A 26,751-nucleotide genomic window follows, 5' to 3' on the forward strand; every position below is an offset into this window, starting at 1 on the left:
GCAGTATAATCTTAACATAACAAAGCCATTTGACTCTGCTCTGGTTCTGACAGAGAGTTTCACCATCATTCATGAACAGTGAGTTTCTGTTAAGTCATGATAAAACATTGTCTGGATAGTCACTACCAGTCCCCAAAAAGAAATCTTACAGTTGTAACCAATAAAGTTAGTCTTAATCATGCTCTAGAGATTTTATTGTAAGTTTTCATTACATTCTACACTGTTTGTGCAATATCTTTTGCATCACTGAATGACATTCTTTGTATATTCACTTGTCAGTGTCTGAGTATTCTTATAAGCCAACAGTGGTAGGACAGCAAAGTATCAGCTGTAATAAACCCTTCTCTGATATTCTTCTTCTCTAGAAGGGTTTCCTCTGTTTCCACCCCTCCCTCCCCAGCCTCCTCTCCAATTACCCCCCTGACCTCCTTGTGCACCTCTATTTGCCCATCCTAAAAAAGGGGGAAAAGTATTGAAGAGTTATCTATTTTGGGAGATACCCATGTAATTAGTGCAAGAACATCTAAGGTAAGTGGCAGATGCCGATGCAGATGTAGAGGTAAGAAAGAAATCCAATTCGGGGTAGCTTGCTTCCATAACTGAAATTAAGAAAATGCACACTCCCGGGGGTGAAGGGGGCAGGTTATGAAGGTCCACCAGGCTCTTTCCTAAATCAGCCTCATATTTCAAGATTGAAACAGCTGAACATAAAGCAATCACCACCGAGACTAACTGATAATTGCAACAGATGTACAACAAAAAAGCAATGTTTGTTTCATATTGGCTGGCTATCTTTTTTCAAGATGTTTTGATTTGCTAGGTGGCTCCTTTATCTAATTCTTTACACTGATGACCTTGCTCTTTGTTGGCTGCTATGCTATTAACATAGCTCTAATGCTAATTTTCTTAGGGAAAGATGTAATTTTGTCTTGTCACAAGGGTAGGACAAAGAAAAAATGCTGAGTCCCAATGAGGAATTGAATGTAATGGGGACTCAGAATTCTCTCTCTGTCCCACACTGATGACAAGATGAAATACCATCTTTCTTTATTTCTTTACTGAGCTCAAAACTTACCATCTTTCTTATTCAATAATTTTCTCATTTCTAATTACCTGACTGATTGTGTGTCTATTAACATTTAAACTTTAAACCTTTAAACTTTAATGATAAATACTCCCAAAAAAAAGGTTTTTCAGTACCTATTTACAAATGTGAATGCTAACTATATCTGACAAGCTATTGTTAAATTCTAAATTTTAACTGTCACTCGATCAAAATTGTAGGAAATATGTAACAAAATAACACTTTTGATATGCTAAGATTGACAGCACAAATTGGTGAAGATCAGTTGCTGTTCAAGAACTCACTTCCTTGAACCTTGCCTCCTCTTCCTCCTCCATGGCCACCTACAATCAACAAAACTGCAATTGTTTCACACTCTAAATTAAGACAGATAAAAGTTGCTTCCATACATAAATTATAACACAATTATGTTCTGGGGCTAAAAGGCTGAGTGTATTTCATGGCTCTACTGATTCTACAGCACTTAGGAAACTATTAACAGATAAGGAAGGGTCATTATTTTTTAAAGTTAAATTCAAGAGAATAATAATGAATTGAAAGATAGTAATATTTTACTTGATGGTCTTTGGTCCTTTGGAGCCTCTGTTCTCTTCTTGAAAGATGGCATCTCCACTGGTGATCCAACATGTGATGGCCTCCCACCACGATCAGGGACCTGAGGGTAAAAGGTTTAAAATATTGGCTTTCCATCACTTCTCTAATCTAAATGCTATTCTAACTTTTAAGCTAGTTACATACTTTCCCCATCATGATCTTGTTTATTTTACATTGCATTTTGTCTCTTATTTCACCACTGCTTGTTTTTGTCAACCTAAGCAAATCTGCAAGAAAAAAAAGTGTAGAATAGAGAGACATGGTTATGTGAAATCTTGCAATTAATCCTTCAGGTACAGAAAGTAAAACAGTAAGAACTCCAACATTTCAAACCACATACCAGATCACTGACACTGTGAAATTTATTTTAATTGCCATGTCAATTCAACATGATATGATAAAAATAATAATAAAGTTACAATAACATAATCATCGTAACAATGATGGAATAAAATTGGAAGTAATTCTTTTTCTTGCCTGATCTTGCAGCAATTATATCTGGAATGGTTACTGGAGCTGTGGCTGATAGAGATTTTCTTAATGGATGAAAAGCTGCAGATATTTCATCTTTCTTAGTCTGGAAATGTACAACAGTAACTGTTACTCTTAAACTAACAATGTAATGTGCATAGTTTTATTTATTCAAAATAACTGAAGATGACTGATAAAATGCTGACACAGTTCATTGCAAAGAGAAAATTTACATGAAATGAAGTGCAAACCTTTGCCCTGTCAGACCAACCAAAGGATTGGACAGTAACATCTAATCTTTTCAACAACATTGAACGGCGCAGTGTATACTCCTGATTGAGCTGTGAGTTGATTTCTTCTACTTTGCCCTGAGGGGAAGTAAGTAAAGAGTTTATTATTAGACCTGCAGATATCCTGACAAAGAAATCACTAGTATATTGTAGAGGAAAATAAATGGAAATATTTATAACTTACCCACTGCTTGTCTCCTAGAGTCTTTATTAGTAAAGGTTGTCCGAGGTGATCTTTAGGAGCTTTACTTAATAGTGCACGCACCTGCATGCACAGAGAAATATTTTGTTAGAAGTGTACAAATGAAATAAAATATAAAAAATATAAATCATACTGTATCTTGCATTGCATGTTAACTCAATACAACTGTATATGGTGTGTATGAAGAAATATACTTTTAGAAAATAACAAATTTTGCTAACATTTAATAACGAGAAGGGTTTTGGCATGGTAATTATATTAAATGATTATAACAATAAAAGAGGATTTGAAGGATAATGAAAATAAATAGTTGGTGGTTTTGAATCACTGACCTTGGCCTCAATCAGAGAAAACAATTCAAACACAGTTGATTCTTTGGATGGTTGTGGCAAGTCTAGAGCTTGTAAGATGGCTTTCACCTGGTCAAAGGCTGGACTTGCTGCCTGTAAACAGAAATTTGAAAATTTATTTTGTATTATAGTGGTGAAGTTTATGTTTTGGCTTTAGGTTTTGTTTAATACAATCATCATAATAAATGAGAATTACTTGATTATCAATCTCCATTTTTTCTTCTTCTTCTTCTCCTCCAATCATTTTCAGTGCTTGAACTTCTGAGGTCAGATAGTCTGATAGAGAGTCAGAGAGAGTTCAAAGTCATTATGAAAATATACTACTCTCATATTAATTTTCTATGTAAAAGAATTTTTAAGTTACCCAACAGAAGCAGCCTGTTTGCTTGAGGAGCAAGCCCATTGACTCCCAAGATCTGAGAGTGGGGACAACCTGTGAAAAATAAGGAGACATCCCTAAAATTTGTGAAATGCCTTAAATGTGGAAAACATACATTTTAATACTATAATAACCACAATACCTAGCTCATTTAACAGTCCACTCATTTCCATGCGAAATGTTTCTTCATCCTCTTTCTCTGTTTCAAACCAAAATAAAATAACTGATTCAATACTGAATGTCAATTATATTAAAATATCAACTTGAAATTTGATTGTTTTGGCTCTACTTTGTTAGTTTGTTATTATAGTACCTGAAACATGCTCCTGTATTGTGCAGAGACAGTTCAGCTGTTCACTTAGCCAGACACATAAGGCCATGAAGTCAACTGTGAGACAATCCCCACGGCTGGCAGTAACTAGAGCACCTTCATCCAAAAGTTCGCCTCTAAATCTTTACAAACCAATTTTTTAAAAATTCAGTTGGTTAATCATTGGTAGTTTATAAATATATAAAATTTAAGCAAAAATGGCACAGTAAGATCGCTTTCATTTAAAAATTGATGAGAAAATTGAATATCCACCTATTGTGCTTAATAAAAAAATGCCCATTTTCTCAATGATTTTATCCCGAGAATGAAATAAGGTTTTAGACGTAACCACCGGGAAATTTTGGATAGATAGATGTGGTTGCCAATTTTACATGATTCATGTATGATAATCGAGTCATAGATGTCGTTTGAAACCCACCCCAGATCTTCTAAAGCATCCTGGATATCACTTTCCATATCAGAATATTGATAAATTAATTTCAAACTAATGGAAATTAAAGTTCGTCGACCGGAGTAGTTGGGAAATACTGTATGGCTTGCTGAAAATTACCAGGCGTTATTAAAACTACAATCTAGTCTTTCTCGGATGAGACGAGCGCGTAAACTACAACGGTAACCGCTGAACTGACCTATTGTTGAAGATATGTCCTCTGACGTAATGTGATACAATGGCCAATCACATCCTGTGATCTATAGAGCAACACGCGGCTTGGGACTGGTTAAGAGGAATAATTGTGGAAGAATTGTTAATTATTCCTCGTTCCCAGGGTCTCTCATCCTCCCACCCCATGGTGCGGGAGGATGAGAGACCCTGGGAACGAGGACTGTGACCTGGCAAAAAGAAGAAAAAATCCAAGATGGCTTCCCAAACTGGTTTGAAAGAAGTTGTGTCTCTTTATCAAACTCTCATAAAAGAGTGGAATAGAAAACCCGTTGATCTTGAGAAGGTTGGAAAGCTTCTCTCTGGGATGAAGGTGAGTTTCATCTTGTGGTTTTCGTCGTACTTTGTAGCGGAACAACATTATTGACACATGGTTGGAAATACACATAATTTTTCTCGAAACCATGCTCTTTATTTCTTGATGAAGTGCACTTTTAACAATCTTAATTAAGTAAAATTTTTTTAATCAACCTTACAGTGACACGAACTCAACCGGGGCCACCCAACGTTTTTTGGCCAATTAGAAGACGAGTTTAGAACAAAAAAATTGAAGTTCGTTCATCAACGGTCAAATTAGACTGCTCGTTTGACTGGAGTCGATGTGAAGACATGCGAAAGCTTCTAGTTTTTTTACAGTGAAATAAATATGTTGTTTATTTCGTTTACGGTAAAAGCGAATAAATATTTACCTAATGGCGGCCGGTAATTTTGAAGACTGAACAGCCTCAACGTACGTAAGTAACGAATAATGCTGGGTAAACCAATGACATTTATTTTTCGAAACACGGTCTGGAATGTCGGAGACAAGAACTTGTATAATTTACCGAGTATTGCTGCCGGGAATTTTGAAGACTGAACGAACTCAACGTAAATTTACCAAATTACGGCTGAGTAAACTTTTATAATAAAAATTTTTCGAAATAGGGTATGGAGTTTTGAAGAAGAAAGCTTGTATAACTTACCGAATTTTGGGGCCGGGAAGTTTGAAGACTGAAAGGACTCAGACTTAAAGAAATTTACTAAATTACGAACGAGTTAACTTACAAAATATATATTTCGAAACACGGTCTGGAATGTCGAAGAAGAAAGCTTACATAATTTACGGAATAATGCGGCTGGGACTATTGAAGACCAAACGGACCCAATACAAATGTATTTGCAGAATTGACACGGCCTGAGATTTTGAAAACAAAACGGTTTTACCTCAAATCAGTAAATGTTTGAAATACTTCCCGACTTTCAAACTACAATGCAAACAGAATCAACCACGGGTAATACATGCAAAAACTAAATTTGAAATTTTCTTTGTCCTTGTGATTGGTTACTAAAATTCCCGGTAAAATTGTAGATACGGCCGTTTTTCAATGATATTTTAAAAATATACTTGTGTTGAGCCGGTTTCGCCTTGAGGTTTAGCCGGCCGTAATTTGATATATTTATTTACATTGATCGAGCCCGTTTCGTGTTCAAAATTCGCGGCCGCAATATTCAGTGAATTACATAAGCTCTCGCCTCTGGCATTCCAGGCCGTGTTTCGGAAAATATATTGTATAAAGTGAGTCGGCCGCAATTTGGTAAATTTAACTTTAGTCAGTTTAGTCTTCGAAATTACCGGCCGCCATCCGGTAAATATTTATTCACCTTTACCGTAATAGAAACGAAAAATATTATATTTTTTTGCTTTAAAAAAACTATAAGCTTTCGCATACCTTCACATCTGATCTAGTCAAACGAACAGTGAAATTTGACCCTGATAGTGATCGATCTGCTGATGAACGAACTTCAATTTTTTTGTTCTAAACTCGTCTTGTGATTGGCTAAAAAACGTTGGGTGGCCCCGGTTGAGTTTGTGTCACTGTAATATTCTTAGCTGAGGGTATTAGGAAGGAATAAGATTGATTTTTAGCAAATATTATTGCACCACAAAGTTACCATATATAACTTGATAAAATGAATGACGAAAATCCCTTGCTGTGACTTCTAGATGGCTTTGATCCAGTTTTCATTCTTACCAACTTCGTCGAGCAAACCAACCCCACAGGAACTTCTTTTAGCAAGTAAGTTTCATGATTGATTCAACAGTTCTCATTGTATGACTACCTTTTTTGAGCAAGGTTTAGGGGTAATTTACTCTTACATTTATTAGTGTGTTCATGGGTTGCTGTACAAAAAATTTGTCCACAGGAGATGCACTAGAAATTGGTGTTCAATGGAGCATTCTAAAGAACGACATACCATCATTTGAAAGATACATGGCACAGTTGAAACCATATTACCTTGATTACAAGTAAGGGCATTGGATGTGTAGTAGCTGAGTTGTTTTATTTTAGTATGCAAGTTAAATGTTTCATATGCTTAGAAATGAGACATGGTGGATTTTGGTGGGTGCACTGGACTCTGGTTCTAACCCTAGTTGTAATCATTATGATGTTGTGTAGATAGATAGATAGATAGATAATCTTTATTTATCCACGTACAATTCATCAGCTATAAATAATAAAACATTTAAAATATTTAACAGTATCAACATGCATCAAATGGATAAGATACTATTATGAAAACTATACTTAAAACCTAAATCTACCGTAGTTATTCGATTATAAGCTGAGCGATTTTTTTCAGAAATTCGGACTTGTATCAACCAAAACCATTTCCAACAAAGGGGTTCGGTTTGATCAATTTTTTCCTCTCTCAGGAGTTGAGAACTTATAGAAATGTCACACAAATTCTGTGATGGGCTTGTAGCCAAGTCAAAATCAGTGAAACACAATAAAGTATAATATTATATAAAGACACTTGAGATGAAATTGTTGGTCAATGCACTTTTATAGATGTGGTGGCTCCTAAAGGAGCTGGTTTTTGAAGAGCTAGCAACTGATAAACAGTTTACTCGCCATTGCTGTTGCCTTCACTCTCTGTCTGTAATTTGTCATGACGAAGTGCAAATCTGATCAATAGGAATTGTCGATTCCCACGCACTGAAACAAACTCACGTGCATTTATGCTTGTGAATGCGTCTGCAGCAAATTCTTCATTCGGCGCTTCTTTTAAACCATTTCAATACAAATCAGCGTCAAACATTTACTCACTTTGATCTCTTTGCTCGGTGAACCCTTTCAATATCTGCTGGTCTAGCTCAGGATACACTGGGGTAAAGTGACCCATAGTTGTGCGTTTTGCTGACATCTTCAGCTCACCGTTGAAGAGTTTGGCTGATCTCTGCGCCAGCGACGGACCATGGACTCAATAAATCCATACTCGCGAGCAATCTCTGAGTTGTTTTTGACTGCTTCCGCTTCAGCAAGAACTTTAAACTTGAAAGCCACATTGTATGAATAACGTCTTGCCTTTGACATGATGGACAGCGAGTGATAGATTATTGACTTCGGTAAGCAGTGTGTGATGATGAAAATCAGTCTGGTGGCTTTCATTTTAAGCATTTTTCACTTTATAGTGCAGTTAGGATCAATTAGTACTCACGAGCACAATGTTTTGCACTGATGGTTAATTGTTTACAATGAATAAAATGCTTTCATTGTTTCTAAGAAGTGTGATTTTATTCTACACAATATCTTTCAACATGACTGTCTCCAGAGATGAAGGTTTTTTGAATGAATTTGTGAAGAAACCTTGGTCTCAGGTTATAGCCAATATTTTTTCGATTTTTTTCGTAAAGCTTTTGCCAACTATCATGTCTCACAAGTTCAGGGTCTCAGCTTATAGCCAAGGTCGGCTTATAGTCAAATAACTACGGTAACTAAAGCTGCTTTCCACTTCTTTAATTAAATGCTTAAATAACCCAAGGGACTCTGCTTGTCTTATATCACGAGGAAGACTATTCCAAAGGGTGGTGCCACTATAGCTAAAGCTATTCTTATAATAGTTTGTGCATGGCGATGGAACATGAAGCTTATTCTCAGAGTCTTTTAGGTTATACGCAATTTCTCGCCTTTCAAATTTAGAATGTAAATAGTCTGGAGCTAAGCTGTGCAGAGACTTATAGATCATTGTGGCTCTTTGTATTTGCTGTTGGGAAGCTAGGTTTTTCCATCCCAGGAGCTGTGTTAGTTCTTAGACATGAAGCTTAAATCTCACAGTGCCTCTTCCCATTCAAGAGCACAAATGTTGATGGGCAGTGATAGGGAAACCTGATTTCTAATGGGGTCATCAGAATTGGACTAGCTCTCTTTATTCAGTAGAAGAGAAGATTCACCCCCCCCCCCCCCCATCAGTTCATGCTTACCTCATGATAGTAACCTCCAGCAGTGTCTAAGGATACTTGGCTGATTCACCCCCCACCATCAGTTCATGCTTACCTCATGAGAATAACCTCCAGCAGTGTCTAAGGATACTTGGCTGATTCACCCCCCCCCCCCCATCAGTTCATGCTTACCTCATGATAATAACCTCCAGCAGTGTCTAAGGATACTTGGCTGATTCACCCCCCCCCCCCCCCTTATCAGTTCATGCTTACCTCATGATAATAACCTCCAGCAGTGTCTAAGGATACTTGGCTGATTCACCCCCCCCCCCCCATCAGTTCATGCTTACCTCATGATAATAACCTCCAGCAGTGTCTAAGGATACTTGGCTGATTCACCCCCCCCCCTCCCCTTATCAGTTCATGCTTACCTCATGATAATAACCTCCAGCAGTGTCTAAGGATACTTGGCTGATTCACCCCCCCCCCCCATCAGTTCATGCTTACCTCATGATAATAACCTCCAGCAGTGTCTAAGGATACTTGGCTGATTCACCCCCCACCATCAGTTCATGCTTACCTCATGATAATAACCTCCAGCAGTGTCTAAGGATACTTGGCTGATTCACCCCCCACCATCAGTTCATGCTTACCTCATGATAATAACCTCCAGCAGTGTCTAAGGATACTTGGCTGATTCACCCCCCACCATCAGTTCATGCTTACCTCATGATAATAACCTCCAGCAGTGTCTAAGGATACTTGGCTGATTCACCCCCCACCATCAGTTCATGCTTACCTCATGATAATAACCTCCAGCAGTGTCTAAGGATACTTGGCTGATTCACCCCCCCCCCCCTTATCAGTTCATGCTTACCTCATGATAATAACCTCCAGCAGTGTCTAAGGATACTTGGCTGATTCACCCCCCCCCCCATCAGTTCATGCTTACCTCATGATAATAACCTCCAGCAGTGTCTAAGGATACTTGGCTGATTCACCCCCCCCCTCCCCTTATCAGTTCATGCTTACCTCATGATAATAACCTCCAGCAGTGTCTAAGGATACTTGGCTGATTCACCCACCCCCCCCCCCTTATCAGTTCATGCTTACCTCATGATAATAACCTCCAGCAGTGTCTAAGGATACTTGGCTGATTCACCCCCCCCCCCATCAGTTCATGCTTACCTCATGATAATAACCTCCAGCAGTGTCTAAGGATACTTGGCTGATTCACCCCCCCCCCCCCATCAGTTCATGCTTACCTCATGATAATAACCTCCAGCAGTGTCTAAGGATACTTGGCTGATTCACCCCCCCCCCCATCAGTTCATGCTTACCTCATGATAATAACCTCCAGCAGTGTCTAAGGATACTTGGCTGATTCACCCCCCCCCCCCATCAGTTCATGCTTACCTCATGATAATAACCTCCAGCAGTGTCTAAGGATACTTGGCTGATTCACCCCCCCCCCCCCCATCAGTTCATGCTTACCTCATGAGAATAACCTCCAGCAGTGTCTAAGGATACTTGGCTGATTCACCCCCCCCTCCCCTTATCAGTTCATGCTTACCTCATGATAATAACCTCCAGCAGTGTCTAAGGATACTTGGCTGATTCACCCCCCCCCCCCTTATCAGTTCATGCTTACCTCATGATAATAACCTCCAGCAGTGTCTAAGGATACTTGGCTGATTCACCCCCCCCCCCCCTTATCAGTTCATGCTTACCTCATGATAATAACCTCCAGCAGTGTCTAAGGATACTTGGCTGATTCACCCCCCCCCCCCCATCAGTTCATGCTTACCTCATGATAATAACCTCCAGCAGTGTCTAAGGATACTTGGCTGATTCACCCCCCCCCCTCCCCTTATCAGTTCATGCTTACCTCATGATAATAACCTCCAGCAGTGTCTAAGGATACTTGGCTGATTCACCCCCCCCCCCATCAGTTCATGCTTACCTCATGATAATAACCTCCAGCAGTGTCTAAGGATACTTGGCTGATTCACCCCCCACCATCAGTTCATGCTTACCTCATGATAATAACCTCCAGCAGTGTCTAAGGATACTTGGCTGATTCACCCCCCACCATCAGTTCATGCTTACCTCATGATAATAACCTCCAGCAGTGTCTAAGGATACTTGGCTGATTCACCCCCCACCATCAGTTCATGCTTACCTCATGATAATAACCTCCAGCAGTGTCTAAGGATACTTGGCTGATTCACCCCCCACCATCAGTTCATGCTTACCTCATGATAATAACCTCCAGCAGTGTCTAAGGATACTTGGCTGATTCACCCCCCCCCCCACCATCAGTTCATGCTTACCTCATGATAATAACCTCCAGCAGTGTCTAAGGATACTTGGCTGATTCACCCCCCCCCCCTTATCAGTTCATGCTTACCTCATGATAATAACCTCCAGCAGTGTCTAAGGATACTTGGCTGATTCACCCACCCCCCCCCCCTTATCAGTTCATGCTTACCTCATGATAATAACCTCCAGCAGTGTCTAAGGATACTTGGCTGATTCACCCCCCCCCCCATCAGTTCATGCTTACCTCATGATAATAACCTCCAGCAGTGTCTAAGGATACTTGGCTGATTCACCCCCCCCCCATCAGTTCATGCTTACCTCATGAGAATAACCTCCAGCAGTGTCTAAGGATACTTGGCTGATTCACCCCCCCCCCCCATCAGTTCATGCTTACCTCATGATAATAACCTCCAGCAGTGTCTAAGGATACTTGGCTGATTCACCCCCCCCCCCCCATCAGTTCATGCTTACCTCATGATAATAACCTCCAGCAGTGTCTAAGGATACTTGGCTGATTCACCCCCCCCCCACCATCAGTTCATGCTTACCTCATGATAATAACCTCCAGCAGTGTCTAAGGATACTTGGCTGATTCACCCCCCCCCCCATCAGTTCATGCTTACCTCATGATAATAACCTCCAGCAGTGTCTAAGGATACTTGGCTGATTCACCCCCCCCCCCCATCAGTTCATGCTTACCTCATGAGAATAACCTCCAGCAGTGTCTAAGGATACTTGGCTGATTCACCCCCCCCACCATCAGTTCATGCTTACCTCATGATAATAACCTCCAGCAGTGTCTAAGGATACTTGGCTGATTCACCCCCCCCCCCCCATCAGTTCATGCTTACCTCATGATAATAACCTCCAGCAGTGTCTAAGGATACTTGGCTGATTCACCCCCCCCCCCATCAGTTCATGCTTACCTCATGATAATAACCTCCAGCAGTGTCTAAGGATACTTGGCTGATTCACCCCCCCCCCCCATCAGTTCATGCTTACCTCATGAGAATAACCTCCAGCAGTGTCTAAGGATACTTGGCTGATTCACCCCCCCCCCCCATCAGTTCATGCTTACCTCATGAGAATAACCTCCAGCAGTGTCTAAGGATACTTGGCTGATTCACCCCCCCCACCATCAGTTCATGCTTACCTCATGATAATAACCTCCAGCAGTGTCTAAGGATACTTGGCTGATTCACCCCCCCCCCCCATCAGTTCATGCTTACCTCATGATAATAACCTCCAGCAGTGTCTAAGGATACTTGGCTGATTCACCCCCCCCCCCATCAGTTCATGCTTACCTCATGATAATAACCTCCAGCAGTGTCTAAGGATACTTGGCTGATTCACCCCCCCCCCCCATCAGTTCATGCTTACCTCATGAGAATAACCTCCAGCAGTGTCTAAGGATACTTGGCTGATTCACCCCCCCCCCCCCCTTATCAGTTCATGCTTACCTCATGATAATAACCTCCAGCAGTGTCTAAGGATACTTGGCTGATTCACCCCCCCCCCCCCATCAGTTCATGCTTACCTCATGATAATAACCTCCAGCAGTGTCTAAGGATACTTGGCTGATTCACCCACCCCCCCCCCATCAGTTCATGCTTACCTCATGAGAATAACCTCCAGCAGTGTCTAAGGATACTTGGCTGATTCACCCCCCCCCCCCATCAGTTCATGCTTACCTCATGAGAATAACCTCCAGCAGTGTCTAAGGATACTTGGCTGATTCACCCCCCCCCCCCATCAGTTCATGCTTACCTCATGAGAATAACCTCCAGCAGTGTCTAAGGATACTTGGCTGATTCACCCACCCCCCCCCCCATCAGTTCATGCTTACCTCATGAGAATAACCTCCAGCAGTGTCTAAGGATACTTGGCTGATTCACCCCCCCCCCCCATCAGTTCATGCTTACCTCATGAGAATAACCTCCAGCAGTGTCTAAGGATACTTGGCTGATTCACCCCCCCCCCCCCATCAGTTCATGCTTACCTCATGATAATAACCTCCAGCAGTGTCTAAGGATACTTGGCTGATTCACCCCCCCCCCCCATCAGTTCATGCTTACCTCATGATAATAACCTCCAGCAGTGTCTAAGGATACTTGGCTGATTCACCCACCCCCCCTCCCCTTATCAGTTCATGCCTACCTCATGATAATAACCTCCAGCAGTGTCTAAGGATACTTGGCTGATTCACCCCCCCCCCCCATCAGTTCATGCTTACCTCATGATAATAACCTCCAGCAGTGTCTAAGGATACTTGGCTGATTCACCCCCCCCTCCCCTTATCAGTTCATGCTTACCTCATGATAATAACCTCCAGCAGTGTCTAAGGATACTTGGCTGATTCACCCCCCCCCCCATCAGTTCATGCTTACCTCATGATAATAACCTCCAGCAGTGTCTAAGGATACTTGGCTGATTCACCCCCCCCCCCCATCAGTTCATGCTTACCTCATGATAATAACCTCCAGCAGTGTCTAAGGATACTTGGCTGATTCACCCCCCACCATCAGTTCATGCTTACCTCATGATAATAACCTCCAGCAGTGTCTAAGGATACTTGGCTGATTCACCCCCCACCATCAGTTCATGCTTACCTCATGATAATAACCTCCAGCAGTGTCTAAGGATACTTGGCTGATTCACCCCCCACCATCAGTTCATGCTTACCTCATGATAATAACCTCCAGCAGTGTCTAAGGATACTTGGCTGATTCACCCCCCACCATCAGTTCATGCTTACCTCATGATAATAACCTCCAGCAGTGTCTAAGGATACTTGGCTGATTCACCCCCCCCCCCACCATCAGTTCATGCTTACCTCATGATAATAACCTCCAGCAGTGTCTAAGGATACTTGGCTGATTCACCCCCCCCCCCACCATCAGTTCATGCTTACCTCATGATAATAACCTCCAGCAGTGTCTAAGGATACTTGGCTGATTCACCCCCCCCCCCCCTTATCAGTTCATGCTTACCTCATGATAATAACCTCCAGCAGTGTCTAAGGATACTTGGCTGATTCACCCACCCCCCCCCCCTTATCAGTTCATGCTTACCTCATGATAATAACCTCCAGCAGTGTCTAAGGATACTTGGCTGATCAGGAAGTAATAGTGTTTGAATTTGTCTTTAAATTTTTGGTAATAGTCAACTTAGCTAGTTTATTCTTTTGCTCTATGAATTCTATAGTTGCCATTAAGTGTTGTAACATATGCATTGAACTTGATTAAATTTCACAGGGGTACTCTTGAGGAATCAGCTTATATGTATCAGCTTCTTGGGCTGAATTTGTTGTCTCTTCTTGCACAGAATCGTCTTGCAGAGTTTCATACAGTGAGTAGTAATGAAGAAGGGTGAAATCAATTTATCTGTTGTCTTTTCCACTTCAGAAGTCAAATACTTTCAAGAAATTTTTTAAAGTTAGAAACAAGTTTGAATACACCAATTTGTCCAACAAAAATTGTTATTGTTCTGAAACATTATTCATGGCAACATCAATGGCCAATTGGGTAGATAATTTAACTCCCAATACCTGATTGTTAATTCTCCTACGTAGCTGCTTCACATTTCCTTGTAAATAGGTTAGGAGAATTTGGTGTGAGATCAAGGTAACAACCTCTACCTGATAAGTTTGAGTTATTCTCTTAACTTACTGGCTGGATAATGCATGAATGCTGAGGAGAGAAGTTACATGTTAATCACTTATGGGAGTTAAAGGTTTAAGTTGCTAATATTTTGATATTTTTGTCCAACAGGAACTGGAACTTTTGCCTGCCAAAGAACTTCAGAACAATGTGTACATTAAACATTCTGTCTCCCTTGAACAGGTACAGTCATGTGATTATATTCACAAAAATATATATCTCAACTGTACCTATCAGGTATTTATACTCCTGCTGAAACAGAAATTTTGTTAATACATGCATGAATTTTATAGTTTTAAAAATGGTTTTGTTATTGAATGTTATTATTTGACTCTCCTATTGTTGTGTGAAATGGGTTTGGACCTTTTGAAATACTAAAGTAGTAAACTGTTATTAAAATGGTTTTTACAATTCTTTTTAGTATCTTATGGAGGGAAACTACAACAAGGTACTTTTGTCACAACTAACTTGTGCTATTTTATGTTATTACTTAATTTTTTGTTATAAAAGTATTGCTTATATTAGTTGTAATTTGCATTTTTTCTTAGGTCTTCCTGGCCAGGGGAAATGTACCAGCTGACAACTACCATTTCTTTATGAATATTCTTCTAGATACTCTCAGGTAGGTTAGCTTTGAAGGCACAGTCGATGGCAACCAAAGCTTGGACAAATTTGGTCTGTTACCTATGGTCTGTGTGTTAGTGACTGTCTGTCTATTTCACTGCATAATTTTGATATATCAACAAAGTTGAAATGGTAAATTGGCCACCATAATGATTACAAAAGCTGACGTTTCGAGCATTAGCCCTTCATCGGAATGAATAGACGAAGGGCTAACGCTCGAAACGTCAGCTCTTGTAATCGTTACGGTGGCCAATTTACCATTTCAACTTTGTTGATATATTCAAATTATTTCGTTACCCCCACCGACGCAGCCCCAAACAGTTTCTTTAGAAACTATCAGCCTTTATTTCACTGCATATCTGCCTTCCTGTCTCTCAGAAATACTGACCATGATTGACTGTCTGTACATCTGTCTGGCTATTATTCCTGTCTCTCAGAAATACTGACCATGATTGACTGTCTGTACATCTGTCTGGCTATTATTCTGAGTGATAATCTCTGTTTGTATTTTCCATTTCTCTCTGGTTGTTCCATCTGTTAGTCAGTTCAGCACTCAGTTTGTGGACAGTCTGTGTTTGTTGCTCTGTCCAGTGTCCCTCTACATTTCATATGGGGAGAAGACATTCATGCAACTGTTGTGTCTTTGATTTCCTTTAAACTTTTGGTGTTTGAATTTTCCTTTTAAGAGATGAAATAGCAGCATGTACAGAAAAAGCTTATGCACATATCTCCTTCCCGGAGGCTGCCAGGATACTGTACTTTGAGAGTGCAAAAGATATGGCAGCTTTTGCTCAAAAGGTAACCATTATATTTAACAATATCGTAGATGGGTTTTTACCTCTAAACAAATTTTTTCTTTAAAATATACTAAATAGGTACTGCATTTATTATTAAGCAAAGATATAGTACAGAAAGGTTAAATTTGACTGCAACATATATTTACCAAACTTATGCAGTATATTCAGAATGTTAAAATAGTGCTTGTGTATTCTTGCCTTTAGCGAGAGTGGACTCTAAAGGAAGATAAATACTACTATTTTGAACCGGAAACAGACAAAGAAATGAAACAAGAAATTCCTTCTTACAAAATGATAAAGAACATGCTGGAGTATGCCAAAGAACTTGAGAGAATAGTTTAAAAGAAGATGTAACAGTAAACAACTCAGAGACAGCTGAGCAATGTACAGTACACTTTTTATTTCATTTGTAGTGTCAGTCATGTAAGTGAACAAATAAAATACAATAACTCAATATTAGAAGTTGAAAGTTAATTCATCTTTTGACTGTTTAACTTAAGCATTGCTCATCTCTAAAAGATTGCAAATATGTTCAGTATCAAATTCATCAAAGCACTTATTCCCCCTACCTTGTTTTTAAACCCTTGCAGAAGAGGTACAAAAAACACAAAAATTGTCCATCGATAATTATACTTGAGGCAATCACATTGTTGAGTAATTCTGTGTGTAATTATTCTTCACCACGAACAATGCATTACGATAAGTTGAAATAAATTTAAGCTTGATTTAAGTCTTGACACAAAATGGCAACTCTTCTAACTTGTCATGAAATTTAAATTCCATTGCCTGTAGACCTCAGTTAAGTTTTTCATTTTGAATTGAAAAAAGCAAAGATGTTCAAGTCTAGTAATTGGTTGATGGTATTGCAATGCACACATTAACAATACGGCCAATGCAGTATCCACCTGGAGGAGAAAAAATATCAGACAGTGGAACAACAATGATTCAAATACTAATAAAGGGTCATATCTTATTATGCCATATGTATTATTTCTGAGTGCCCTCTTAAAAGTTGGTAAACATCTCAACTAGAAAATTCAAATTTATAGATGTCAATTAACCCTGTAACTTCCGAGATCAGAGTGCTAATTTTTCCCTCTGGCTGCCATACATTTCCTTGTAAATTAGTTACAAGAATTTGATGTCAGATCAAGATTACAACTTGTATCTGATTAGTTTGAGTATTCTCCTTACCAGTTTGCTGGAGAATGTTTAGATAGTATAGGGAGAAGTTACACATTCATCACTTCTGGGAGTTAAGGGTTAAAAAATGCTGCTCAGCATGTATTCTCAGTCCTCTTTTTCCAAATTCAATTCGAAAAAGAGGCCTGTATGGTAACATCAAAATAATCAGATCTCTTCTACTTTTAGTTTTTATTTTTAGAAATTTCATTAATTAGATTTAAGGTTTTTATATTTAAGATTGTGCGTAAATATGGATTTTAATTGAGTTACTGGCAGGTCCACACCAGCCTTAAGGTTGCCGCAAACTGACCTGCCTTATCAAAAAGTGTATGTATGTGTGTATGTATGTATGTATGTATGTATGTAGAAACTGGAAAGAGAGGCTGGTAGACACATTAAACACATGTCCATTCAGCATTTTTGATAACCATGGTCTCCCACAATCTGCAGATATTGAGTGATTCAATTTATCTGGTTCTCAAAGTTAACTTTTCAAATTATATTCTGAAAGATGTAAACCAGTGTAATTCAGTTGACTTTTACCTTGTTCATAAGCCTTTATGTGGAAGGAATTTGTTGCCCCTCTTATGTCACCATATATCTCAATCACATTCTCAAAAAGGATAATAAGCCTTGCAGCAGCATCAATCACAAAGTTGGCACAGTTACCTAGACACAAAAAGACATGACATTATTCTAATAACTGCAACATCTTACAGCTGAGTAAATGTCCCACAGTGCTCTCAAGTCTCATGCATATACTTTTCCACAATTTTTTAGGGTAGCATACCCCCACCCCCACTCCCACCCCCCCTCCCTGCCCTGGCTGGGGTGTTACAGTTGAAGGCAAAAATCGGTCTCTTTGTCAGCAAATCGACTTAAAGTGCTGCTAAATGTACTCAAAGTTGGTTACTTATGATGTGATTTGATTATTGAATTCTAACTAGTGGAGATACCTGCCACTGCTGATAGATAGGTTCGAAAAAGAAAAGAAAATCTTAAACTTGATCATGATTTCTAACATTTACCTTCAGTAGTAAATCTGTAATCTGTACAAGTTTATACTCTTCTATTTAATTCCTAAGCTGTAGTTACCTTCAACGCAGTTTATGAAATCAGTGGCCAGTTTCTCAATTGCTTTAGCAATGTCAGTCTCACTGCAATCTTCGAATGCCTTTACTATGTCCATAAGAGCTGTACCAAACAACTGCAGTCCTTTGAAAATGCTTTTGTTTTTAAAGGCATTGAATGACTCCTTGAACACTGCTACAGTTTGGTTTCCATCTTCAACACATTTTTCAAAATTAAAACCTTCTTTGCCTAATCCTGCAGCAATCCCTCTGTAAAGTTGAACCCAGTCTTTTTTTTCTGTGGCGTTGAATACAGTCAGAGTTGAACTCACTGCATCAAAGAATCTCTTATTCACCCTGAGAGAAGATTATCAACATCAGAATACACCCTGACAAATGTTACATCAGAGTACACCCTATAGAATAGTGCATGAGAGTACACCCTGCAGAATGGTACATCAGAATACACCCTGCAGAATGGTACATCAGAGTACACCCTGTAGAATGGTACATCAGAGTACACCCTGTAGAATGGTACATCAGAATACACCCTGCAGAATGGTACATCAGAGTACACCCTGTAGAATGGTACATCAGAGTACACCCTGCAGAATGGTACATCAGAGTACAACCTGCAGAATGGTACATCAGAGTACACCCTGTAGAATGGTACATCAGAGTACACCCTGTAGAATGGTACATCAGAGTACACTCTGTGGAATGGTACATCAGAATACACCCTGTAGAATGGTACATCAGAGTACACCCTGTAGAATGGTACATCAGAATACACCCTGTAGAATGGTACATCAGAGTACACCCTGTAGAATGGTACATCAGAATACACCCTGAAGAATGGTACATCAGAGTACACCCTGTAGAATGGTACATCAGAGTGCACCCTGTAGAATGGTACATCAGAGTGCACCCTGTAGAATGGTACATCAGAGTACACCCTGTAGAATGGTACATCAGAGTACACTCTGTAGAATGGTACATCAGAATACACCCTGTAGAATGGTACATCAGAGTACACCCTGTAGAATGGTACATCAGAGTACACCCTGTAGAATGGTACATCAGAGTACACCCTGTAGAATGGTACATCAGAGTACACTCTGTAGAATGGTACATCAGAGTACACCCTGTAGAATGGTACATCAGAGTACACCCTGTAGAATGGTACATCAGAATACACCCTGTAGAATGGTACATCAGAATACACCCTGTAGAATGGTACATCAGAATACACCCTGTAGAATGGTACATCAGAGTGCACCCTGTAGAATGGTACATCAGAGTACACCCTGTAGAATGGTACATCAGAATACACCCTGTAGAATGGTACATCAGAATACACCCTGTAGAATGGTACATCAGAATACACCCTGTAGAATGGTACATCAGAATACACCCTGTAGAATGGTACATCAGAGTACACCCTGTAGAATGGTACATCAGAATACACCCTGTAGAATGGTACATCAGAGTGCACCCTGTAGAATGGTACATCAGAGTACACCCTGTAGAATGGTACATCAGAATACACCCTGTAGAATGGTACATCAGAATACACCCTGTAGAATGGTACATCAGAATACACCCTGTAGAATGGTACATCAGAATACACCCTGTAGAATGGTACATCAGAGTACACCCTGTAGAATGGTACATCAGAATACACCCTGTAGAATGGTACATCAGAGTGCACCCTGTAGAATGGTACATCAGAATACACCCTGTAGAATGGTACAGCAGAATACACTATGTAGATTGGAAATAACCAATGAAAAATTCAAGAATTGTGAGATGTCATGTTCAAGATTCAGACTGAGGCCACAGAAGTGGGTGCAAATCCCCTCTCCATTGCACTCTCTGTGCCTTTTGAGAGAGAGGGAAAATTCCTATAGAGAGTTAAAGATGAAAGTTAGGAAATGAGCAGTATGCTTAACAATAAAATAATATCTAAGATACACTCTTGATGTTACTTACCCAGTAGTATTAGATGTTAATTTTAATAAATAATACTTACAGGTAACGGTAGTCATATTTGCCATTGGGAAGATAAGATTTGAAGGTCAGAGATCCTTCAGGTACTGGGTCTGCATTTGGATTCTGTCCTCCTCCAACATAAAAAAAGTCCACATACATTTCATTGTCAGCACCAGATGGGTATACACCTGAAGGAATTCATGCAAAAGCAATTGTTAGGATAGATTTCTTCCATAAGATTTTGCAGTAACAAACACCCAGAGATATTTTAAGAGATAATATAATGCCTAACTGACCTATCCAATCCTTGTCTGTGGCTTCATCAACTGGTACAGACCATGAGACATTAACTGCATTTCCAAATGCCACATGTGTTTTTGAAAGGACTAGGGACCGATTCTGTTCAATTATCTCAACATCATCTTTAGCACTTAACTGAGAAAGAGGAAGGCTGTTAGTTTGAATACTTATAGCAAATCCATAATCAAAACCAGCATGGCTCATTTAAATCTCATGATAATACTCATAAGGTTTGAGTGAAAGATACCATGGAACTTACTGCATATGCTGCCCACCATCCTTTGTCATCATTAGTGATGGTGGGATGACTGGTCAAGGCTGATGGAGGATGCACAACATATTGCCATGAGTTCCACTTGGCACCACGCTCGAGCTCCCACATGTGCCACAGGCCACCCTCTTTTCCTACTGTGAATACCTTAAAAATACAACAGTTGTAATAGTTTTACAAACTTGATCAGAAGTAAAATGTCATATGGTAATTTTTCAAAATAAGATGTTTAAAAATGTTGAATGTTTCAATATTGTTTCAAAATAAAGTCAAAATAATACTATACTTTATTCTGTTCCTTTGACATAGTAACTTCCTTAAGGAAACTGTGCAAACTGCACAGTGTAGTCATCTAAAAATATTTGACCCTTTGACCTCAAAGAGTGACAAACATCTAATTTCTCCTTACATAACTCCCTCCCCCCCCCCCCCCCCACATGACACATTATGATTATGTCAATAAAGGAAATGATTCACCAGCTAAAGAAAGCTCTTGATTGTTGAACAAATTTTCCTTGTTAGCCCCTTAGGAAATGTAAACTGAGAGAAGAGTATGGACAATAGAGCATTATGCATACTGATTATGCATACTGAACCACAGATCAGTAAAAACTCCATATTTACCTCAATTCCAAGATGTATATTAGCCCCAATACTCAAAGGATTATATGAAGGGTCAGTCGCAGGAATCTTGCCACCAATCTTGTACCACAAACTCCAAGTGCACCACCCCCAAGGGTTTGGAACCTTATCACAGGTTGTTTGCCATATGTGGTGAATGTAGCCATCATCACCATAAATAAACACACTGAGGACACCATTGAATATACTGTGGCTCATTTGGTGCACTACTGGGGCATGCTGGGTCTCTGGGGCACCATATCCTGTTTCATACCATGACACCCATTTTGTCGGACCTAAAGGTTTCAAAATGTTTGGATTTTTAATGTATGATTCAATGCTTCTTTGAGTATTGTATCCTACTAGATTAGCAAAGGAATTGATTTAAATTACCTATTTGCCAAGTCCTGTACATTTTATTGTTTTCCATGATGGCAAATGCTTCTAGATACTGAGAAAATAAACTTGAATCATAATTTACTACAAAAAGCAAATGGTCTTCTAATTACAAAACGTATATGTAAAAGACTTATCCAGGCATTGTTGCTGGCAACTTGCTTTACCACACCGTCACTCTTGACCCAGACTGACTCTCCATACCTTTGAGAAACTATTATAAGCTACTGCTACATCAGATTTTATTGAGACAGATGATCCACCAATCAGAGCCCAGTCCGACCAATTACCATTGACTTGCTGTGTCCAGTACAAATGGGAGGATTTTGTCACCGACCTTGTGAAGACTGATAGTTTATTCTGATAGTTCACTACTGACAAAGTGTCTTTTCCATTCAGAGTCACTCCTTCAAAGAAATATATTTTTTATAGTTTTAAATCTGCAATTTAGAGTTAAAACTACATGATTTCTCACTAGACTTGAAGATTTAAGTACATGCTGAGGACTTTATACATATTTATGGTGCAGTCAGGGGTGTGAGGTATATACAACTCACCTCCTTGTCAAGCTAAGTAAGTAATTAAGAAAAGTTCCAAAATGCTAGTAAGCCTAAAGTAGGACTCCTCCCTCTCCCCTTAAAATAAAAAAAAAAAAATCTTTTTTACACCCCTGGGATTTATCTAACTTTGTGCTCCAATCTTGCCTTTCATTAGCAATGTTAGAGACTTTAGAGGTTCCCCCTTTATATCTATTTTGAGTTTTAGCATGAAATATTTGACAATAATGATATATCAAACAGACCTTCTTCAAATGGAATTTTGGTACTGATTAAAAGCCACTTTCCAAAATCAAATGATGTCCCATCAGCCTCTTGTTTCAGGAAATAAACTTGACCATCATCACAAAGACAAAACACAAATGTCTGATTGTTGGGATCATGGACGGCAACAGGGTTTGAAATTATGGATTTCCCTTCAGGAGAGCCCATGTCTTGCCTGAATGGGACATAAGGCACAAAGAAAGGAAAAAAATTATGTACATGTATATTGTAAAGAACCTTGAAGTAGTTCAATGTTCTCAGTCCTTCAGCTTGTTTTGTAAATGACAAGCATCAGCAGCAAGGCCCTCTCTCTCTGTAAATGTGTATATATGAAAGGCATCGACCTGATATGGCGGATCAGAACTTTACCAGGTACAATGCCCCCCCTTCCCCTCCTCTTCCCCATCCTCCCCCCCCCCCCCCCACCCACGCAACGCAGAACACATCAGAAGCAAATTAGGATTTGTTTCAAGCTTCAACTCGTATACAGAGATCTAAAAAGGCTCCTTTCGTTTAAATCTTGAAACTCATTTTGATTTCACGCTGTCACATTTCAGTCACTGATACAATTACTGGGCCGCTGTGCCAATGACTGATTTTGCACGCTTTGGCTGGATATCATTTGAAGTTTAAGGTATACGTACACTGGGAATGTAACCTTACTTAAATTTAGACTCACCAATTTGACCACTGCTCCTTAACATACTGCTGGTATCTCAATTTACCCTGGTATGTGTGGAAAACTGAAACAACCTCCATTGGAGGTTGCTTGTTTTTTAGAACAGCCAGTCGGTCTTCGATGCTCGCTGTCGATGTTTTACGTGGGTATGATGCATTTATGGAAACATTTGTAACTATTAAAAGAAGAAGCAGCCGACAAGAGAACATCATGACTCTTCTATTTCTCCGCGACAAAGACCGTCAAAAAATGAAACTTCTATTCTGGAATGGAGACGATAAACCGGAAATGAATTGTTATCACGAGACTTGCATGCGGCTAGTCGTGGGAAACCCATCGAACGCAGATCCTACAAGGTATGGTTCATCAGCAACTCACAAAATGCACACTAATTTGGTTGACAACACTTTCATCAGATCATCTAAAAATTCAAACGCCTGGTATCCAAGAACTTTAAATTATATTAGTAGGCTTTCAAATTACGTTAATTTTGTCACACAATGTTATGTAATGGTAATGGTAATGGTTTATTTGATATGAATTCGGCACTACAATGAAATACTTCATATTTACAAGAAATTACAAAAAATATTTACAAACTAAATGAGACTATATAATTAAAAATTTTGCCGGGGGACTGGGTTGCCGTCTCACAAGATACTATTAACAAATTATTACAAATGTGATATAAGTCTATTGCGATAAAAAAAACTTATTTGAAATCGTTGTGTCCTACATTTAAAAAGAGTCAAGTTATTGCTGGAGCGCAGCTGGCGGCCATGTGCGTCTAGTCTTTTCTGTGGAATTAATGATGACAATGTGACATCCCCTTTATGTAGCATCCCGTGACACACCGTGACAGACTACATAAATACTTTTTTTGAGGCCCGCTTCTGACGCTTTTCCAACTTAACTTCCCTCTCAAATTAGGTCCTTGCCTTCCTCTCCTCCCCCAACGATAATGTAAAGGTTTAAGTTGCAGGTTAAAATTATTAGAATTTCCTTTTAGACTGGGAATCAAAATACAAGAATGAGTGTAAATATAGAATTAAAGTAAAGTAAGTCTTGTGTAAATGTTAAGATAAACCAGTTAATTACACGTAACAGTGGCCAACTCGAAAGCTTACGCTCCTTTGGTCACTGTGCACATTTTACTTTAGATTATTCATGTAATTTACTGTTCTTATATATTCTGACTTTTGTAATCTATAGCAATCTCTACAGTAACCTCATGAAATGAAATGAAATGTACATTACTTCATTTCTTAAATAATAATATCGATAACAGTGGTAATGATGATAATGGTAATAAATATATCTTATTAACCAAGCGCAAGGGCCGTACTGGGAGAATATCGGCCCGAGGTCTTGACAGTACGGACCAAGCGTAGCGAGGTCCGTACAAAAAAGACCGAGGGCCGATATTCTTCCAGTACGGTCCCGAGCAAGCTTGGTTAATAAGAGATTTATTATACGACTGAAGTTCAAAGGAACACAAGTGCGGTATCATTCGGGACCATTCGGGACAGTGCCCGGTCCAATACTGAGAGAATATTGACCGGCAATAGAGCATTTTGAATTGGTTGATTTTAGTTATTGGCCCTCTGACTGCCCGAGTCGTGTAATAATAACAGTTAGAATAGCGATGATGATGATGATGATGATGATGAGAAAGAATTTATGATAACAATAATCATGATTGGCCGGGTTTTCCAGTTCTATCCCACATGGTAAATGTTTTGCCTGGAAATTTGTTAAAATTTCGTTCATTTCTTTCATCTAAGGAAGCCTAACATATCTCTAACTTCCTTATTTTCCTAGACTGTTAAACAATGACCTCTAAACGCTCAACAACGTTTTACGTCTTCAACAATCTTCCTCACATCTTTCCAGCTTAGATTCAGCACGTCTCTTGCTCTGATCAAACTTCCACCAAAATCCTCAATCTCGGTCCTACAGACGACACAGCGATGAGGTGATCTCTGAAGAAACGCGAGCTTCAACGACTGCCAAGCGCACCAACTGCACACAACCACGTGTTCACACGGGAAAGTTTGGATGCACGCTTCAGCTTCCAAACACACTGCACAACGCTTTTCCACCATAAAACTCCCACTGTCCTTAGTGTAGATGTTCTCTTCACCATGAGGACTTGCTCTATAAATCTCTAAAAGGCGATCAATGACAAATGGAATCTTTTCAACCTCCATAGAGTAGAGCTCTTTCAGAAGATGTCGATGTTCCCTTGTCCCACGATCTCTTTGTAAACGTTTGAATCCGCACCAAAATGAAACCAACGAGGAGAAACAAAGAATGTATACAGTGATCATAGAAATTAACGATAGTCCACAGAATTTGACAATTAAGAAGCTTAAAACGTGGTTGAAAACTAAAAGACCTGAAAATGCGGAGAAAACTTTTAGAAAATCCCAAAATCGAAAGAAGTATCGTGAATCCATATTTTTTCTTTGGTTCTGGTCACGGGAATCGAATTGGAAAACTAAAACTTCAATCTTATTTTTTATATTATGGCTTGATCCTTTAATCTCCAGCTGTTAATATTAATGAAGATGTTTAGCTTTGAACGAGACACGAGCCTGTTTTTCCACCAGTCGGCCATGAAAGGAAATTTTTTTTCACCTGTAACAAGTAGTCTGAGTTTCGCCTTTGTTAGAGTGAGGAACTCGGATCGACCGAACTTCTAGCGGAGGCTTTGTTATTCGAGTTAATCGATTTTAATCTCGCAGACCAAGATTTACCTCTAATTTTTACAGTCACTGCACAGTCGCGTGCGACTTAACATGTCCTAACCGTTTGGTCGAGAAGCAAAAATTAAGCATGATTGCTAATAAGTTTTATAAGACTGATACAGCAACGTTGTCTATCAAGTCTGATAAAAATGATACACTGTTTCATTTTGTATGAAGAAATCTACGGCTTGGAGGTAAAAACGTGTCTTGTATGATAAAAATACGTGTAACAGACACTCAAGCCGCGACGTCTAATGAGGTTATGCCTAGAAGCATCAGTTTCCTCAGATAAAGGACAAGTCTAGATTTATCGCCTGGGAGGGGGTGAGGATTTCCGGGGATCACATGGTTTTCAGAGGGGATCAGTCGTCGCCAACAGAGTTTGAAGAGCAAATCGCTCATTAAGGGAGGATCCTAATAATGTTATCTTATCATAACACAGCAAAAATCCTCCAACCTCCCTCTCCCTAGGTGATAAATTATAACCGCATCCTGGGAAGTTGTTTGCACAGCAAAAAGGTATTAGGTCATATTGTGCAACCTAAATTTACATCTAGGGCAGAGAGTTTTCTGTTTACGGGTTGTGAAATATGTTTTAAGATTACGTTTTCATACTGCGTCGACTGATTTCCGTGAGTCTTAGGTTGAAAAGCTTACTATTAGTTAATTATTTTTGGCGTGACCTCTCAGGTCAATCACGT

At 39.5% G+C, this 26,751-nt stretch overlaps 4 protein-coding genes across 4 annotated transcripts; 1 reads left to right on the forward strand and 3 right to left on the reverse strand.

Annotated features, from left to right (window-relative positions):
- Positions 1–176: 176 nt before the first annotated feature.
- Positions 177–4,308, reverse strand: LOC111327327 (protein FAM98A). The gene is made up of 13 exons (XM_022931484.2): positions 4,120–4,308; positions 3,684–3,823; positions 3,513–3,569; positions 3,356–3,424; positions 3,188–3,267; positions 2,974–3,084; positions 2,624–2,704; positions 2,401–2,517; positions 2,156–2,255; positions 1,823–1,905; positions 1,640–1,739; positions 1,369–1,407; positions 177–452 (listed from the first exon to the last, which is right to left on the reverse strand). Exons 1-13 carry the CDS (start codon positions 4,155–4,157, stop codon positions 325–327), a joined length of 1,143 nt encoding a protein of 380 aa, XP_022787219.1. The 5' UTR covers positions 4,158–4,308; the 3' UTR covers positions 177–324.
- A 208-nt stretch (positions 4,309–4,516) lies between these two features.
- LOC111327273 (26S proteasome non-ATPase regulatory subunit 8) lies at positions 4,517–16,419 on the forward strand. The gene is made up of 9 exons (XM_022931415.2): positions 4,517–4,675; positions 6,347–6,419; positions 6,547–6,649; positions 14,140–14,233; positions 14,656–14,727; positions 14,966–14,992; positions 15,093–15,166; positions 15,855–15,966; positions 16,170–16,419. Exons 1-9 carry the CDS (start codon positions 4,559–4,561, stop codon positions 16,305–16,307), a joined length of 810 nt encoding a protein of 269 aa, XP_022787150.1. The 5' UTR covers positions 4,517–4,558; the 3' UTR covers positions 16,308–16,419.
- LOC111327272 (uncharacterized) lies at positions 16,346–23,512 on the reverse strand. Its single transcript, XM_022931413.2, has 11 exons — positions 23,301–23,512; positions 22,603–22,796; positions 22,005–22,207; positions 21,798–21,855; positions 21,408–21,700; positions 20,772–20,930; positions 20,509–20,647; positions 20,253–20,400; positions 18,246–18,577; positions 17,694–17,819; positions 16,346–16,870 (listed from the first exon to the last, which is right to left on the reverse strand). Exons 1-11 carry the CDS (start codon positions 23,510–23,512, stop codon positions 16,809–16,811), a joined length of 1,926 nt encoding a protein of 641 aa, XP_022787148.2. The 3' UTR covers positions 16,346–16,808.
- LOC111327274 (uncharacterized) lies at positions 23,435–26,682 on the reverse strand. Its single transcript, XM_088726017.1, has one exon. The coding sequence runs from the start codon at positions 25,757–25,759 to the stop codon at positions 25,148–25,150; it is 612 nt and encodes a 203-aa protein (XP_088582143.1). The 5' UTR covers positions 25,760–26,682; the 3' UTR covers positions 23,435–25,147.
- Positions 26,683–26,751: the final 69 nt, after the last annotated feature.

Source organism: Stylophora pistillata, chromosome 6, assembly GCF_964205215.1.
Source record: "Stylophora pistillata chromosome 6, jaStyPist1.2, whole genome shotgun sequence".
In the NCBI taxonomy this organism is placed as follows: Eukaryota; Metazoa; Cnidaria; class Anthozoa; order Scleractinia; family Pocilloporidae; genus Stylophora; species Stylophora pistillata.

Coding starts and splice junctions, on each gene's coding strand:
- LOC111327327 (XM_022931484.2), bottom strand. CDS start 4,157: ATGGAAAGTGATATCCAGGATGCTTTAGAAGATCTGGG. Junction 2,705..2,973: donor TTTCTCTGATTGAGGCCAAG/GTCAGTGATTCA, acceptor CTGTGCATGCAG/GTGCGTGCACTATTAAGTAA. Junction 453..1,368: donor AGGAGGCAAGGTTCAAGGAA/GTGAGTTCTTGA, acceptor CCCCTTTTTTAG/GATGGGCAAATAGAGGTGCA.
- LOC111327273 (XM_022931415.2), top strand. CDS start 4,559: ATGGCTTCCCAAACTGGTTTGAAAGAAGTTGTGTCTCTTTATCAAACT. Junction 6,420..6,546: donor ACAGGAACTTCTTTTAGCAA/GTAAGTTTCATG, acceptor ATTTGTCCACAG/GAGATGCACTAGAAATTGGT. Junction 6,650..14,139: donor CCATATTACCTTGATTACAA/GTAAGGGCATTG, acceptor TAAATTTCACAG/GGGTACTCTTGAGGAATCAG.
- LOC111327272 (XM_022931413.2), bottom strand. CDS start 23,512: ATGATGTTCTCTTGTCGGCTGCTTCTTCTTTTAATAGTTACAAATGTT. Junction 20,401..20,508: donor CACAGACAAGGATTGGATAG/GTCAGTTAGGCA, acceptor GAATTCCTTCAG/GTGTATACCCATCTGGTGCT. Junction 18,578..20,252: donor AAATATGACTACCGTTACCT/GTAAGTATTATT, acceptor ATCTTCTCTCAG/GGTGAATAAGAGATTCTTTG.
- LOC111327274 (XM_088726017.1), bottom strand. CDS start 25,759: ATGGATTCACGATACTTCTTTCGATTTTGGGATTTTCTAAAAGTTTTC.